This window comes from Amblyomma americanum, chromosome 8 (assembly GCF_052857255.1).
Source record: "Amblyomma americanum isolate KBUSLIRL-KWMA chromosome 8, ASM5285725v1, whole genome shotgun sequence".
Classification (NCBI taxonomy): domain Eukaryota; kingdom Metazoa; phylum Arthropoda; class Arachnida; order Ixodida; family Ixodidae; genus Amblyomma; species Amblyomma americanum.
Genome location: NC_135504.1, coordinates 60,372,246 through 60,390,865, shown reverse-complemented (window position 1 = coordinate 60,390,865; position 18,620 = coordinate 60,372,246). Strand labels below are relative to the sequence as shown.

Below are 18,620 nucleotides of genomic sequence, written 5' to 3'. Positions count from 1 at the left end.
TATGTACGGCCGAGACTCCTAGAATACAGTGGAGCCCATGTGTGGAATGAAATCCCGAATGAAGTTAAAGAAAAAAATAACTTTTCAGCATCTTTAAAACACTATTTAATTTCCATGGAAATGTAGGAATCAATTGTGTGTGTTAATCTTGAAGTTTTTTATTTTACACGGTCTGCGGTAGTATTGTGCTTGTGTTGTATTTGGACCCCTCACTAGCCGTAAAGGCTATGGGTCCAACCAACAGTTTGTGTACTGTTTCTGAGAATAAAGAATAAAGAAAGAGAACCGCAAAAAAAATGATGCGGTTTTAAGCACGTGTGAGCCTACGTGACGACGGCGGAAGATGAGAGAGAAACGACAGAACCAGGGCGCCCCTTTCCTCCAGGTTTTCGCACCCTTCTTTGTTGTCGTTAGGAAAGCGGACGCCGATTTAAATGCCATGAACGAACTATCCCTCGATTGATTGTAAAACATTTTATTCGCCGGGAAGAGCTTGGCAAGAGGTCGCGTTAAGTGGTCGAGAGTACATAGCCCTCGACGACTTTGTCAGCCCACTCCACCGCCAAAACTTGCGTTCTGGGGTCAGAGCTAGCCAGCACGGTCTCCCACCGCTCGAGAGAAGGAGCTGTAACTAGATCACCCGGAGGTGGCTCTATTTTGCAGTCCCACAGGATGTGATCGTAGGTAGCACGTTGGCCACAGTGTTTGCAGTTTGGGTTGTAAAGATCTGGATAAATGTGCGCGAGGAGTGATGGGGTGCGTATCGATCTCGTCTGTAGACGACGCCACGTAACCTCTTGTTTTTTAGTAAGTCTTTTGTCTGGAGGGGGGAAAATTCTCCTCTCTAGTTTAAAATGATTGGTGAGATCATGATATGTGATCATTGAGTCCTTCGTGAAATTCAGGGAGCCAGACTCATCCACTGCCCGGTCGACGAAACCTCGGGCTTTATTGTGGGCTGCCTCGTTCCCCGGATTCCCCGAATGGGCTGGGACCCATATCAATTCGGAATAATTTGGTGAGAATTTGGTTGCGTTAAGGATTCTAAGGGAGGTGTTTGTAATTCGCCCTTTAGCGAAATTATTGATACCCATTTTGGAATCGCTGAGGATGATGCTCCCTTGGGTATGTGCTAGGGCGTGGGCTATAGCCGCCTCTTCTCCGTTTCAGAGGATTTCGTTTTGATTGTCGCCGAGACGATGTGGTCACCATTCTCGTTCACAACCACAACTGCAAAGGCATTGGTATTTTTGTATTCTGTCGCATCTACATAAAGTGTTGCAGCGCACTGTCTGTATTTCTTATGTAAGGCTTTGGCTCGTGCTTGTCTTCTACCCTCATGGTGTAAGGGGTGCATGTTTTTGGGGAGTGGTTTGATTAGTAGGGCCGTCCTATAGGCGCGGGGTAAGTCTACTTTAGCATCTTTATTCGTAGGTTGAAAGTTAATTCCGAGCCTGGTAAGGATACCCCTGCCAGTTCTGGAATTGGCTAATCGCGCTGTTTGAGCCATTAAATGGGCTTCTTTCAGTTCATTGTAGGTGTTATGTATTCCTAACCTCATAAGCCTTTCGGTTGAGGCATTTAGTGGGAGTCCTAACGCAGCCTTATAGGCCTGCCGTATCATGCTATCCAATTTGTCCTTTTCTGCTTTCGAAAATTTCAGATAAGGGGTGGCATAGAGTATCCTGCTCAGCGCAAAGGCCTGCACTAGGCGGCATAAATCTCTTTCCCTCACCCCTTGTCTGCGGTTAGCTATGCGGCGGAGTAATCGCGCCGTCGCTTCTACCGTGCGTTTTAGCTTAGTGAGTGTCAGTATTTTTTCCATTTGTTTGTAAATACAACCCCAGTATTTTCATGGTCTGTACCTCTTTGACAGATCGTCCATTAACATAGACGTTTATTTGCGGGGGGGGATGTCGTGGTACGCCTACCTCTTTGTTTACGACGGATCACGAAGAGTTCAGATTTTTGCTCAGAACAAGTGAGGCCGGAATCCCATGCGCATGCCTCGATGATGTCCACTGCTGCTTGGAGTGTGTCTTCTATGTAGCCTTCGCATCCTTTGGTTACCCAAAGTGTGATGTCATCTGCATAGAACGTGTGATGTAGGTCTGGTATTTGTGCCAGTTTGGGAGGAATTTTGATGAGGGAGAGGTTAAAAAGGAAAGGGGACAGGACGGAGCCCTGTGGCGTTCCTTTACTTCCTAGTTTGATTGGGGCAGACTCTATTGTTCCGACCGTTATCACTGCTGTTCTGTTAGTGAGGAAGGATCGGATGTAGTTGTACGTCCTTTCTCCGGGGTTGATTTCTGACAAGTTTGTCAAGATGGCTTTGTGGGTGACGTTGTCGAAAGCTTTAACAAGGTCTAAACCCAATATTGCTTTCGTTCCTGTTCCCTCGTCAGCTTCAATTATGTCCTTGTTAAGCTGCAAGAGAATGTCCTGGGTAGATAGTTGGGCCCTGAATCCTAACATTGTTTCAGGTAGGAGGTTCATGTCCTCCGCATAGTTTTGGAGCCTATTGAGGATGACATGCTCCATGAGTTTGCCTAGGCATGATGTTAATGAAATTGGGCGTAGATTCTCAGTGCTGAGTTTCTTACCCGCTTTAGGAATAAAAGTGATTTTCGCGTGTTTCCACTCTGGTGGTATGTTGCCTGCATGCCAGTATTTGTTCATAAGGTCTGCAACCGCCGCGATCGACGTTGCGTCTAAGTTCCTGAGTCTTATTTGTTACTTTGTCTGGTCCTGCCGCAGATGTTGTCCGCAGTTTTCCAATCGCGTACCAGACCTCTGCGTCTGTGATGTCTGCGTCTAAATTTGGATTAGGAGTCCCCCGGTAGTCTGGTTGTGTGGTACTATCATCCGTGTTTAGATAACGTTCTACTAGCTCTTTGATTAGGTCTTCAGTTGTACCCTAATATTTATGTATGAGTCTGTACAGTTGACTTTGTTGCACGGGACGTGTTTGTTCTGGATCGAGCAGGTGTCTTAGAAGATGCCATGTCTTCTTATTTCCGAGCTGTCCATTGACGCTTTCACATATTTGGTTCCATTGTTGTGTTTGGAGAGTAAGTGTATGTTCCTCGATTCGCCTCTCGATTTCAGCTATCTTTTTGCGTAGTCGCTTGTTGTGTTTTTGCGGCTTCCAGCGTTTTTGGAGGCCTTTTTGTGCCTGTTACAGGTGTAACAGTTTTGAGTCTGCAATCTGCTCCTCCTTCTCAACTGGCACCACAACGCTAGTGGAGCTGACACCCTCATTCAGGGAGATAACCCAGTCGCTAAGGTTAGAGATCTCCTTTGGAGCTGTTTTGTCGCGAAGTTGCTTGAACTTGTCCCAATCCGTGGTTCGTATTTCTTTTGCTTTGTTTTTAAGTTTTGTCGTGGGGAAGGTGATGCTAAGGATGAAGTGATCACCACCAAGGTTTTGCCCGGTGTTGACCCACTTTGCGTCCTTGACGTTTTTAGAGAGGGATAAGTCTGGAGATGTGTCTACACATACACTGTTACCAATGCGTGTGTGGTCGCTCGGGTTGTTTAGCGTTGTGAGCCCTAGTGACTGTATGATTTGCCAGAGCAGGTTCCCTTTCGGAGTTGCTTTGGTATATCCCCATGCTGGGTGTTGAGCGTTGAAGTCTCCCACAATTAATAGTTGAGCCCTAGCAGCCAGCTTTACTGTGTTTATCAACAAGTGTGGGAGTCCATTGCCTTTGTTTCTGGGAGGGTTGTATACATTAAGGATGAAGAGATTTGAGCCTCCTTTTTGCCTTGGTACTATTTCAAGTAGGGTGTAATCTTCTTCCGAATCATTTATAAAATGTTGAATTGCGGTGATATTTCTATGCACCAGAGTGGCTGTGAAGGAGCCGGCTGCGTTACTAGTATCATAATGAGGTGGCAGATATGCTTTATAGCCTGGCAGTGTAGCCCTGCCGCTAGCTTCTTGCAATGCAATCACGTCTGGGGTTGGAACAGACGGTGCTTGTTGGATGTGTAGCTGCAAGTGGGCCCGCTTGCGGCGGAAGCCTCTGCAGTTCCATTGCCAAATTTCAAATTTTTGGCGTGGTGCCATGTTGGGTTATAGATGGTTGTGGCGTCGTGGACAGATCCAAGGTGGGGGGTAGGCGGGCCTCGATAGTTAAGCCTATCCATTATTTGCTGCATGCAGGTGGCTATTTGAGATACCTGTCCCTCTAGTGTTGCAAAGCGAATATCTATCTCTGCAAATTTGGTAGTAACGAGGCCTTGGAAGGTTGCTTGTTCTGTTGATATAGCGCTAGTTCTCTCTGACAGAGTATTGATGTCTGCCCTGAGTTTGGTAGGCGCTTTCGACGGCTGCGGCGTGTCGGCTTCCGAAGCCTCGGCCTTTCTTTTGGATTCCCCGCCTTCTTTTGTAGGATGCGGTCTTTTAATTGCTATTCTGGCGTCTGTGTCCGTCGCGTTATGGGCTGAAGACTGGGACGCGTTGGAGGGAGTGTGGCAAATAGCGTCTGTTTCCATCGCATTATTGGTCGAATCCTGGGACGCGGTGGGTGGCATTCTAGCCGCAGTGGCATTCTGTACCTGATGCGCTTGTAACAGGCGTTTAATGTCAGCCAACTCTTTTTTAAGGCTGGCAATTTCTCTGTCTCGGGATTGTAGTTGGATCTGAAACTCCTCTTCTCGACCGTCAATAGATTGGGAGGCCTCTGCTGGCCAGCTCACCTTTTTATTGGAGCGGCTATCGCTGCGTCCGCGGCTTGAGCTTCTCTTGTCGTTCCCTGCAGGGTTCCCCAGGGGCGGGAAGGAGCTGGAGTTGTTCTGGCTGTGGCTTCCTCCTTTTCCGGTAGCACCGTGTTCCTTCTTCCTGGGCCTAGACTGGTGTCCGTGTAGTGATGAGTCGTTGTCCCCTTGCTTGGGTGTCTGGTTGCCATGGGGCGTTCCTTGTTTGTTCTTGTTGATCAGCCGGAATTTGCAGTTCCGGCTGCCTGTGTTGTGGCCCCCGTTGCAGACGATGCATATGGTTGGCAGGTTGGCTGTTCTCCCTCAGGTGGAGGGGAGTGATTTTCTCCGCAGCGGCGGCAAAGGTTCGTTGTAGGTTTGTAGCAGACATCGGCCCGGTGTCCTACTCTCCTGCAGTTGTAGCATACCTCATGTTGCTCCCTGAAGGGGTGGACCCGAAAGACGCCGCACTGACAGATTACTTGGCTGGGTAGCTTCTTTCCAAAAAAGGTGATTTGTATTGTTCTGGATTTCCCGATCCTTCGGGCATCCACAACTTCTATTCCTTCGTGTCGGTTTCCGAAGCCTTGCCGAACCGCTTCGGGCGAGTCTCCCGCGTAGGCGTTGTAAATGACCCCTTTTACCGAGTCTTCTTGCGCCGCCACGTACGACGTTACGTTGTAGGTTTGACCTTGGAGGTTCAGTTTTTCAATATTGGCGTATGCAGTCGCCCGTTGACGATCGGGCGTGCATAGCGTAAAGGTGTTGTTGGCAGTATTGACTCTGATAATGTCTTCATTCTTCACCGTATCATACGGCAGCCTGGCCACCTCGCAGGCGCAGAAGAGTAGTAGTCCGGGCGCAAAGTCCCTCAGATTCCAACCTTGTGGTCGGCAGACGATTTTGTAGTCATCGGTCGGTAAGCGCGGGAGAAGGGCTTTCTTGCTGAGTGCAAGTAGCTTCTTCCCGTTCTTTCGCGATGGAAAATTGGAATTAGACTTGCCTTGGCCGTGCCCCTGCGCAGGCTCGTCGTCGGTTGATGCGGGCCCTTTATTCTTCAGGCCTCGTTGTCGGTCGCGGTAACGAAGAATGGTTTCCCATTTTCCGGCCTCGAGCTCCGACGGTGATATTTTCTCGCCTTCGACGGCGTACTCCATCTGTGCGGGTCCCTGGGCGCTCAGTTCCCGGCGGAGAGGTGACGAGCTAGGTCGAGCTCGATGGCTAGGCCGGCAGTCAGCCGGCAATATGCCTAGGTGTCCGTAGATTGGCAAAATCCGGCTGCAGCAGGCACTGGACAATGGCCCGGATGTCGTCCAAAATATTCGAGCCCGAAGGCTGACTCTTTCTGCCGAAAAGTGGCTTCGAGGTGGGAGCCCATGCGAGACACGTCAGCACAGCTCCGTCCTCCTTCTCTCTTCACGTAATCAGATTCAACTATCCCTCGAAAACCTTGCGCAATTTTCTTCGCGCCCAAATTTCAGCAATACAACTCCACTGCCGAATTTCGTCATGTGATTTCGCTTTAAGTGTTTGGAAGCGTCAAGCTACTGGAGTGGTTTCTGGGAGATCCTTTCCCACTCCGAGTCAACTTACCTCCGCTTATCAACGCTGCCTAATAAGGAAGTGTCCGAAATAGGCATTGTCGTGTCTCAGCTTGCCTTCTCCGCAAGTAACCCAGAAAACAGACAAATAAAAAGATCAACATCTGCTAAGCACCTTTGGGCATCCTTCAGAGTCCGAGATGCCAGGAGTCTCTGGACGACCATTTGGTCCAGGCACATCCGGTATATTGATAATGCCGATGATCCCCATAAACAGGCCCAAACATTTTCGTCACTTGTCAAGTCGAAGCTGAGACTGCGAGGGTTAATAGGAAAAATTGAAATGGCACCATTTTGCGACATTCTAGTGTTTCATTTGATTGTCTGTACTAAACATTAGAATGCCGAATAACAACCCCATGAGATGCACAAATTGGTATTATTCTGAAATTAATTTTTGACATCTCTAATCTTATAAATCTTGCAAAGACTTGTCAACAAAGTTGTTAAATTTGGTAATTCGAATCCGGACCTCAAAGAGACCACTTTACGTGAAAGACCACAAAACATAAACATTAACCACGCTTGAACCCACACAAGCACGCTTGTACCCCAACCGTACAAGCGTGCTTGTGTGGCCTCAGGGCAGCGCGTCTGACTCGGAATCAAAGGATTGCAGTTTGTAATACAGAATAAAATTGTTACAAATTTTCTTTAAAGATAAATTATTCTCTCTATGAAATTACACCATTGCAGCGAGCTTTAATTGCATTGCACGTCGTTTTGTAATCACTTCAATTCTACAGAACGACGTGTGTTACGTGACGTCGCGTGTGACGTGGCTTTCGCTGCCAGATGCCGCGTGACGCCACCGCTTTTTCCAGTGAACGGGACTCTTAACGCTATCGCGTTAAAACATTCTCGCTGGTAGTCATTGCATGCCAAGTTATTCAGATTTTCTTTTACACTCACAGATTTAAAAATTACTTTCTGAAAACAGGTTTTTGAGGAAAGGAAATGTCGCAGTAACTGTCTCACATACGTTGGTGGACACCCGAACCACGCCGTAAGGGAAGGGATAAAGCATGGAGTGAAAGGAGAAAGGAAAAAAGAGGTGCCGTAGTGGAGGGCTCCGGAATAATTTCGACCACCGGGGGATCTTTAACTTGCACCGACACCGCACAGCACACGGCCGTTTTTTGAGTGTCCCCTCTATCGAAACGCGGCCGCCGCGGCCGGGTTCGAACACGGGTACTCCGGCTCAGTAGACGTGGGCCCTAACCACTGAGCCACCGCGGCGGGCATTAAAGATTTATGTGGCGAAATTCAGACATCTTGGCGGGAATACAATACTGTATTTTCTTATTTATTTTCACAACAAAAAAAATTGATTGATAAATGCTGCTGATGACTGCAGAGGCTCTCTTGTCACATGAGTTTTTGAAATCGTATATACAGGTCGGAAGTATTTCTATGCTTGCCTTAATAACGCTAATGTCACTACGACTGATTTTTTTTTAACAACGAAAGAAACATAGTCGCCATAGTTACAAAAATTCTATGACAGCTTGCGCACAAGTGGAGTGTAGAGACGTCGCAATTCGAAAACGCCTGTTGCAGCGTAAAAGTTGAGGCCTCTTGCGCCCCCCCTCCCCCCTCCCCCCCCCCAAAAAAAAAACAATAAATGAAGCTTTCACGTATGACCTGCTTGACATACATGCCATAGGAATATAGCCGATGAGGAGTTGAGGTACAACACCGATCACTGCTAGTTATTTAACCTTTTACTTCAAACAAATATGTCATGCTCTGTTTCTGAAGCCTGATGTCATTTTTTAACAGTATAATTATCTAGAATTATTTGCAGCTATTTTTCTCGGAACGCTGTTGTGAAAGAAATTCTGCAAGCTGTTGTTCTCGGTGGATTTTGGGTTTGAGGCTTCTAACCTGAACGTGTTTCCAGCCGGTTACCGCTGGGAATCCAGAATTCCTTTAATCCATAATGGCATCCAGAAGTCCTTAATCCTAGATGTACGCACTGCAATAGCATTGCAGATCTAGTCCACATGATCTGGACCTGCCCTTTTTATAACGACCCGAATAGAAATGTACGATCCTGGGAGACCTTATTGCTCAACCACGAAGCAGAAGAACAACGCAAAGTCATCGGGCTCGCCCTGACCGCCGCCGAGTCCCAAGGGATTCCGGCCGACGGTTGGGGGAATGAAGGGGGGTTTAGGCTATAGCCTTCTCCCCCGTCATTTTGACGGGTGCAAATTGAAGTTCTCTCTCTCTTGCTGTTTATTTTAATTTTAGTTTTTATTTTTAATTTATATTTTCGGTTTTTACTATTTATTTAAGCTTTTAATGACCAGATTGTTCATTACATATACGTTGCTTAGGAACTGCTGCTTAATCAACTTTTACATTTTTGTTTTATTTACCGCGCAACTTATGATTGACAGTTCGCGCGGACAACTTCCGTCTGCAACTTCTGTCCACGCCAGTCATGATTCAAGAAAGCCTTTCGGTAAAAACGCACAGTATGCGCAGGGCGTAACGACTCTTAGGAAAACTGAAAGGACACATTGCAATGTGAATTCGGTGCTTTCGGAATCTGAACCGTGTCTAATATAAATACTTACTCTCCAATGTACTCTTTGATATTCAGGTCACCCAGTGGCTGCACGGTGGAGTTGGAAGAAAATGAGTCCACAAGAACCTTGGCAACAAACGTGGTCGGAGCGATCAGTATGACGAGGAACTGCATGCAGTCCGTCCACACCACACCTCGTAGTCCTCCCTGTGAAACAAATGTAATAGTTAGTATACTTTGAACTGTTATACTATAACAGACAAGCAGGATCGTGATTAGTTAAGAACTTCGCACGACTTGCCTTCTAGCGGGTAGTACGTGAAACACAACAGAGAGCGAATCTTTTTCGCAACGGTGATTACACGGAGCTGGCATGGGAAAATCGGGAAGTTTTTGATAATAATATTATATAGGCTATGCTGCGCATTAATCAGTCAGTGTAGTAAGTTGTTCAAAATGTTTTTCGAGAAGTTGAAATCAGTTAAAAACTTTTACGCAAGGAAAGTTGTTGATGATAGTTAGGCATAGCGATAACAAAGAAAAAGCTCTCAGACCATTAGCCGGGCCCCTTTTTGAGGAAAGGGCAGGTCTGCTCTACAACGGCTACTTGGATTATTTTGTGACTTTATGTGGGGCCCGTATTCTGTAGAGTAACCTAAATATCTTTGACGGCCGAGACATGTTAGCGAAATATGGTCTCAGTCGATGGTAAACTAGATAGTTGTTATGACGCCACATTACTTTGACACCGATGGTGGCGACGTTGTATATCCCGGATAATGTTCCTTGTTCGAATTAATAGTTTTTTGTTCAAATAAACGTGAGCCCCATTCGAACAGAAGCAGTTTGCTTCTTGACATCAGGCACAGTGCGTGATGCTGTAGCAGCCATTCCATTCTTTTCGTTACCTTCAATGAATTTTCGACCTGTACGAAGTAACACTCTCCCGAAACAAACAATATATATTAGATCCCCCTGCAAAAATTTATTCTCTTGTTTTTTTGCTGTTATAATGCACGCGGGTCATGTTCCGAAGCGGCATGTTCAATGTTTTATAGACATAGAAGAAAAAAGCTGTTAAATAGAGTTACATTTGACTCAAAGATCGTAGTCTTAGAGATGACAGTAATGACAGATACAGTAAGCTTGCGGCGTGTAACCACTTCCATCATAAAATAATGTGAAGTAACTCATAACAATGAAAACATCATATCAAATACATCGCCACAAACACTACCTACCAGTACAGTGTAGAGCGTCCCTGATAACCCTATGGCAATGTTGCTCCAGAACAAGGAAGCTTTGAAGACTGAAAAATAAAAAAAGACAATCGAAGACTCATTAGAAGCTGCAGGTATGAAGCCGGCATGCACGCGGTTTTTTTCTCGTGATAGCCTCATTGATTTGATGTTATAAACATTGTTATCAGTTTTAAAGTTTTATTTTGAACACTGTAAGGTATTTTTCGCCGCCAGCGCGCAGTCCTCTCATTGTTTCGTGTTCTCGCGGCATGAGTTAGGCGGGGTATGGCTCTTTGATACTGCTGGTTTCCGCGAATAACATTCACGATCAGGTTCGAGCTATACTGCACCTTTCGTGGCGTTCCGCGAAGATGCAGTCCCGCTATCCAGAATGTCTTAGCCATGCCTAAACAGCTTCTCACTGACAAGGCTTTTCTATTTTCTGACGTGTTAATCACCCGAAGCCTCGTAATCCTCCGGAGTGTTGTAGACAGCACAGAGTTTCTGAGTATTACCTAGAAAGAAAGTTGGCTGCTCCGTTTCTTCCATATCATGGAGAAGCGCAGAAATGCTGGGAAGATGACGTTTCTTATTTGGTGCGAGTATTGGTGGGCATGAACTACGGTTTGGCCTATGGCGGTTTAACGTCCCAAAGCGACTCAGGCTATGAGGGACGCCGTAGTGGAGTGCTCCGGAAATTTCGACCACCCGGGGTTCTTTAACGTGCACTGACATCGCAAAGTACACGGGCCTCTAGCATTTCGCCTCCATCCAAGTGCCACTGCCCCGGCCGTGATCGAACCCGCGTCAGTGTGGATTCAGCCATAACATTACGACTCTTCACGAGGCAAACCTCGACGGAATCACCTGAAAGTTTCCATACAAGCCGAACACCGAAAATTCACTTGCATAACAATTGGTTCAAGGGGTGAAAAACGCAGTATGGGAATAATTTAATCTTCGCGCAGAGGAGACCCTTGCGGCGCAGCTACCGAATCCTAGGCGGAATGAACGCTTTCGGCCCAACACTAGCCAAGTCAAATAAGAAACCTTGTCCTCTCGGCATTCCAGCTCGACCAGCTTTCGCTCTAGGCAATTTTTAGATACTCCAAGTTTGACAGTGAAGCCACACAGTCATTCGCATTGTGCGTGAACTCAGAAGTTCTATGCAGACGGTGTATTATATTTAGACACATCATTAATGAGTTTGTCCTTTAAAGATCCTTGTTCACTCCGTTGTGGCGTGACTATTTAACTAGAACGGCTAGTGCACTTTCGCCGTCTGCAAGACGTGCAGGAACTGTGAAGCGACACTGGCAAGTGCTGCAGTCAATACGAAGAGCAAACCGCAGTACTATCCAATAAAGAGTTGGATACATTCAATAAAATAACTGCGCAGCTACGTAGTAATAAAACATATGCCACAACTTTTAAACTAAACAGGTTAGAGGGTTCGAAATCAGGCTTGGTATAAAGCGCAAATTAGGTTCCATGTGGTGTGCCTACTTACGGTATGAATAATTGCTTGATGCTATACAGTCGCGAGTGAAATAGATAAGCGTAGCGTTAATATGCCATTAACGAGAATGGCAGGCCTTCTCCAATTGTCAGCCTTGCAGAAGGTTCAGCAGAAAGTTATCGGTAGCAATGAGTTAAACTTTTATTTTTTTCCCTCCAGCTGGTCGTCGGTCAGATCTGTAATCTTTTTTTGCAATCGCGTCTTCATACTTGAAGATTTCGGCAGCGGAATTTCTCAGGGTATGGTTACGGCACTTTTTGCGAAGGAATGGTTCATGACATTTCATGAACTGTCATTCAATTAAGTGGTTAATTAAAAAAATATTATAAAGCTAGCTCAGATCACGATATTTTAGGTTTTATGTAGATGACAAGTCTAATCGTAATCCGTAGTTGTGAGTTCATGATGAGATGATTTAATTGTTCCTGCGTATTTAGCAAGGAAAAGTTGGCATTCGGTCGCATTGTGACGCGAGTAGGGATGAAAATAATACGGCATGCCATACTGTACCTGTGACAAGTGTGAGGGATGCAACGAAAATGGAGATAGCTGCCACGCTTTGCTGCAGGCAACAAAGAAAAGACAGTTGTATAGGCAAATGAAAGCATATGAAAGAACGCTGCACAAATTTACAGTGCTACGCTTAGAAATATAACGTCACGTGAAGGCAGGACTCGGTGGCATGTTCGCGTCTCCCAATATGCTTTTAGCTCCTCCGATCTGCGGTTGGAAGCACAATCTTGAGGACGTGCGAAAGGATGTTGTTTGAACGGTGTTAGAGTCGAGACGGCCGGTGGGAACAGGGTTATTGCCGACGGCTTGTCGGTACACACATAGAACATGAAGAACGCGCCCCCTACCTGGACAGGCTATTTATACCATTGTGGTGGCGCTGAGGTAGAGACGACCGTGGCCCCCTGCTGGTTATAATATGCAACAAACGGAAACTGGCGGCCAGGGATTATATCATAAAAATAGGGGACGTCTAGGCGATGCCTAGCCTGGTTTGAAGATAACACAAGGGCCTCTCCAGACTCGCTAAGAACGACCTAGCATGACCACACGCATTCTCCAAGCAAGAATACGAATGGATTAGTCATGTTGTTTCATGTCTCGTCGCTTGAATTTGAATTGCGCCCTTCATTCGCGGAGCGCCCACAAGGTCCCCAATGACACCTCGGCACCCGTTAAATTTAGCGGTGGAACTCTGCAGTTGCCAGCACGGCGGCAGTGGCCCAAACGTTACATCATCATCATCAGCCTGACTGCGCTCACTGCAGGACAAATTCTTCTATCATATCTTTCCAATTAACTCTTTGCTGTAGCAATTGGTTTATTCATATACTAGGTTGTGACGAAGACCCCGAGATTCTCCCGCCCGGAGTCCCCGAGTCTGGTCGAATTTCTGAAAGGCGCAAAAGACACACACACAGGAAAAAAGGGGGATGACACAAAGAGCGCCTACTACCAACTGAGTTTATTGCGGAAACACCCTCTTTTATAAGCCAAGACATATCAACCACGAACCGGAAGCAGGAAAACACATAATCATGGTTTGAATTCACATTTTGAAACACCATCGGCAGAAAAGAAAAGCCACAAGAACAAACCAAAAACCCCTGAATCTAGAACTACACATGGCCGTCTAAGAATCCCAGCTCCTGGCGGCAGAGTTTAATCGACGAAGTGCTAATGCACGTGGACTCAGCTTTCTGTATATGATAGGCTTCGATAATCTCTCTTTCAAGTCGCTCCCTGCCTCTGCCGATAAACGTTGCCTGTTCCAACACCGGTCCGCAATCTCTGCATTCCCTACAGTGATCCGGCAGGTTGCCCCTGTCATTGTTTTTAATTGTTCTTCTGTGCTCGCTAGCTCTCTCGTTGAAACACCGGCCAGTCTGGCCGATGTAAGCAGATCCACAGCTGAGCGGTATGCGATATATGACTTCGGACTTGCAATCGGTGAACCGTATCTGATGTTTGATAACGCATTTTCGGGGTCGTCTGTTCATCATGGAGCAAATTTTTGCAAGCTTGCATGGTGCTGAGAACAACACATTTACACCATATCGACCCCCTACCTTCTTGATGTTGTGCGCTATCTTATGCATGTACAGTATTACCACCGTAGGCCTCTTGTCTTTCTGCTTGCTTTGCGTATCACCGCTAGAAGTGACCTTGGTTCTTTGTAGCAGAGATTCACATATCGCTGTTAACATCAGATACGGGTAGCCAGCGCTACCCAGAATCAGCAGCTGCTTGTCGAAGCCGGCCTGCACACAATTATCGCAAGATTTCGAGACAGCTGCGTGTAGGCACGTGATGGCGATGCTGCGTTTAACCAGTTTGGAGTGGGCACTGCTGAACGGCATGAGGCTTTTCTTTAACGCAGCATCTCCATCACTTGCCTACACGCAGCTCTCTCGAAATCCTGCGATCATTGTGAGCAGGCCGGCTTCGACAAGCAGCTGCTGAGATTGGGTAGCACTGGCTACCCGTATCTGATGATAACAGCGATATGTGAATCTCTGCTACAAAGAATCAAGGTCACATTCTAGCTGTGATACGCAAAGCAAGCAGAAAGACAAGAGGCCTACGGTGGTAATACCGTACATGCATAAGATAGCGCACAACATCAAGAAGGTAGGGGGTCGATATGGTGTAAATGTGTTGTTTTCAGCCCCATGCAAGCTTGCAAAAATTTGCTCCATGATGAACAGACGACCCCGAAAATGCGTTATCAAACATCAGATACGGTTCACCGATTGCAAGTCCGAAGTCATATATCGCACACCGCTCAGCTGTGGATCTGCTTACATCGGCCAGTCTGTCCGGTGTTTCAACGAGAGAGCTAGCGAGCACAGAAGAACAATTAAAAACAATGACAGGGGCAACCTGCCGGATCACTGTAGGGAATGCAGAGATTGCGGACCGGTGTTGGAACAGGCAACGTTTATCGGCAGAGGCAGGCAGCGATTTGAAAGAGAGATTATCGAAGCCTATCATATACACACTCTAAGAAAAAAGGGTGTGAGAAAGGGGTAAAAAGGACTTTTACCCCCTTTAGAGGACCCTAGGAATAACTTTGCACCCGTTAAAAGCACGCTACTGATCACTTACCCCCTTTTAGAAAACTTACACCCTACTTGCGCTCTCTACCAGTGTTGGTAACTGCGCGTCCTTTCTTGCCCCCAAAACAGCGGGGTGATTATACTTTGCTCGCATGCCGCGATGGGGCGCTCGTGGAGAATTTTGTGTGAAGTGCCTCGACGCGCGTGCCGACTTCATAGAGGAGCGGGAAAGAATTTCTGTAAAGGTCGATTTCTCTTGTGTGGCAAATACATCAATTAAAAAGATTAAGCTTAGCAGTCTACGCTCAAAACGGAATTCAAATGCTTACATCTTTTTTCCATATAGACTGTTTCTAGTACCACTAAAAACATTCCATGCTTTAATTTCACATGATGCGGCGATCAGTTCCAACGCTCACGTTCTATGCGCATTTAATCTGTGTCCGTTTCAAGCAGTGCATATTTCCTCCTCGCGCTCAGCTGCACGTAATGGCAAGATCGGCGGGCCCTGATTTAGTGTCATGATTACACTTGCACCATAAGCCCACGCTCGTCTGTAGGACATTCGTGGTTTACATAATACTTCATTGTATGTTACGGGTAATAATGCAAATGCAATTTGCCCTTGACAGCCTTGCCGTTAACAGGGCTGGGGGTGAGCCCAAGGTAATCTTTTACAAAGGAGCAGAAAGAAATAGGGAAATGCTGAGTGGCGCATAGGCAGGTGAACCTACTGATTTGTGGGAAGGAGTCTTGGGTCCTTTGACGCTTTCTCCTCCTCCCTGACAATTTAATTTTTGTTTATTTCTCCATTAAATTTGAAAATGAATTTGAATGCTATACGCCAAGAGAAAAACAGAAAGCAGAAAACGTGCTTGTCATAAATAATTATGGTGTAATCAATAAAAGAGTGCTCAAACTTTGTTATAGCTCACATTTCTCATGGCACACTCGCAAATTCCTGTAGCAAGGTCTGGGCAGGAAAGGGAAGAAAGAAGGCGCCTTTGGCCACGTGTCACTGCAGCAGTTAGTCCAAAAAGTTTTTTTGTCGCGAGTCCGCTTCTCCAGATTTTTAATCCGCTTTGTGCTGCTTCATTCTTTCGGCGAAGCTCCTCGTCTCGCCGATGTACGACGCGGAGCGCTATTGTGCTCCTGCGCAAAAAGCTCTTACTTGAATCATGATTCTGACGCGGGGCAATGATAACACTCCCTAGCAATACTTGTCCCCTCTTACATCCAGGGTCTACGTTCAGTGACCCGGCGGATGACTAACTGAAGGCGGGATAGAGCAGCGGATGCGCAGCTCGGAAGCCACGCTAACCCCTCGCCGTGCTGTCCTTGCTGTCTATGCACAGCGCTGACTTCCTGCTCACAGGAGTACACTCAAGGGTTTGAAGTGATCCCGCATTAGAAGCTTTTCGACTGATTTGCTAATGCGAGCGCAAGTGAGCGTGAATCCTAGACACACGTGTGAACACTGCCAGAGCGTTGTGAAACTTTTCTTTAAGTATGCTTTTTGTCTGAGCAAATTTCACTACGTTCAGGTCAGAGCACAAATCTGTGTCCAACATCTTGTGGACCATCTCTACATGCACATTATATCGATTATATATGTGTGTGTTCGCCTAAGGCTTCGTAAATATGAGTAAACTAGTACCTGTATTTTTAGTATACATTGGCTTGATTTGCTCTCCTGTGACAACTACTAGCAGACACTTGCTTGATTTTGATATCTAGCACCAGAGTTGTACGTAGCGCATTACACGTAATTGATTACTTGTAATCAGTTGCACTTTCTTGCAATTTTGTGATTTTTATTACTTTTTTTTCAAACGGCAAAGTTCCAGGCAATTCAATTACTTTTACTGTAGTTGATTACAGGTAATCAGTTCCTTTTTTCAAAAAAAAAAAGCTGGAACCAAAGGTAAAGCTTTCCTGACGACAAGCAGTTTTCTTTGTGACCGAGCGACAACAGACCGGTTGCCGAGAAGCATCGCGCACGATCATGTCCGCACCACAACCGGGTCAACGCCGTCTTCTATGGGAGTTCTCCTCCCGAGAGGTATCACGTGACCGCTCTGTAGCCCCCCCCCCCTCCCCCGGTCTTGTCAGATGGCGCCGCAGCTTACCTCTCATTACTCCCAAAATAGACTCAAGTTGTTCTAAAAGTGATCAGTGCAGCCGCTGATCGCTTCGCGAGTAAACGTAGGAACGTTTTTGACCACAGCTTCGAAAAAGAATTGCCCTCGGAAATTAACAGCGTAGAACAAATCATTGAAAACTAAACATTTTGACAGAATTGCCTGTCTGGTTGGGTTTGAAGACTTGTAATAAACTGCACATCTCCAAACAAAAATTTTAATTTTTGGTTGGAACATTCCGAGGACTCCGACCATAGAATCAACTTCGAAGAAACCCGCATCCTGGGAACCGAAACAAATTACCACAAAAGGCTCCTTCTGGAATCCTCACACATTCAAACCACCACGAACAACATCAACCGCCCAAAAGCAAACCTGCCCCCAGTATATGCCCAGGGACTTCGCTCTTCAACTCAAAAAAAAAAGTCGCCATTGACCGCCTTCCCACAGTGCGACAACGTGACTAACAGCCTTAACACCCTCTCTTTCTCCACCATGCCTTTCGCATCACAGCTGTCATTCCTTTGACCCCCTCCTCCCCTCCATACTTAAAAGACGCTAGCTACCGCCCTCAGTCACCCCTGATGAAGGAGCCGAGTCAGCCTGGAAACGTTGGGTTAAACTTAAAATTTTGGTTGGAGATGTGCAGTTTATTAAAAGAACAAATCATCAAGCAAGCTGCTGCAGTTCACTGCAGTCTGAGTAAATTTGTGTCATGGAACTATACATGTTGGGAGGAAAGTAACGGAAGAGTAACAGCCTAGTTTTCTGTAATTGTTACGTTACTTTCCTGAGGCTGTAATTCACCCCGGTATTCATATAAATTTCTGAGGGAGTCATTTCAATTGTACTCGGTTACTTATTTTCCGTAAGGTGTTGAAGAATGATATATAACGGAGCTTTGTCAACTTTTCATTCTAGCAATAGTAGTAGCAATTTGTCGCACATGTAAGAATTGACCATTTGCGGAAAAGCGAGCGCCGCCTGTCGTGCAAACAGAGAAGCTCCGCCGGTACCTTTGGTTGGAAAGGGGCTCTCGAGCAAGCATGCGCAAGGCAGCGTTCAGCAGCTCACGTGCGCTTGTTTTGTTGTTTTAGTGTTGTTTATTGGCCGGAAACGTGTGTCAGCTAACGAAAGAGTATGATGGAAGAGGAGAACATCCCATTTCCGTTTTTAGAAACAGGGTGTAGCGGATTATTTTCGCGTTGTAGCCTGAAAAACGACCATGTGTGGCAATACCTGCACTCTGCTACCTCAACGGAGCGCCGAATGACCAAGTGAAAATGTGCGTGAATGTGCGCCTATGCGCGGGCGAGTGTGACAGTATAATGGGATGCACTTTCCTAATGCCCACAGATGTTTACGTTTGCGCTTCCTTGATAGGGCCGGAGTTTCTGCTAACTTAACACAACACCTTTTGCCTCAGGGCACACTTAGCTGATTATTAAAGGACCCGTTGTACTAACTCAATCCCGGCTCGTGCTGATACGGCAGAGCGTTGCTTTGCGTGCTAACGGGCCGCGGGAGCGTTAGAATGCGCGGATATCCGCGAGGCTGCGCTCGGCCGTGCTCCCGCTGTTCAGGAAGCACATTGTAGCATTAATGGTGAATGTTCATACTAGCATATATCATTCGGTTTTCCTGCGTCGGTGGCAAAACTCTTCTAGAACGACCGAGCAGTGTGTACTCGGCAGTAAGCGCGAAATAAAGCAGCAACACCCGTTTCGAAACGTGCTGGATGTGCGCATTACTGGCCCCATCAACGGGTTCGTCTTTTGCGCCTTGTATGTCGTCGCGGCCTTTATTACGT

At 46.5% G+C, this 18,620-nt stretch overlaps 1 protein-coding gene across 1 annotated transcript in view; it reads right to left on the bottom strand.

Moving 5' to 3' along the window:
* The window catches only part of LOC144102418 (sodium-coupled monocarboxylate transporter 2-like), a 639,582-nt gene that overhangs the window by 598,747 nt on the left and 22,215 nt on the right, over positions 1-18,620 (bottom strand). Inside the window, exons 3-6 of the mRNA XM_077635698.1 lie at positions 12,109-12,160; positions 10,080-10,147; positions 8,888-9,045; positions 6,418-6,558 (exon numbers count right to left, since the gene is read on the bottom strand). Of these exons, the coding sequence (XP_077491824.1) occupies positions 6,418-6,558; positions 8,888-9,045; positions 10,080-10,147; positions 12,109-12,160 (419 nt within the window). The remainder of the gene's footprint in view (positions 1-6,417; positions 6,559-8,887; positions 9,046-10,079; positions 10,148-12,108; positions 12,161-18,620) is intronic.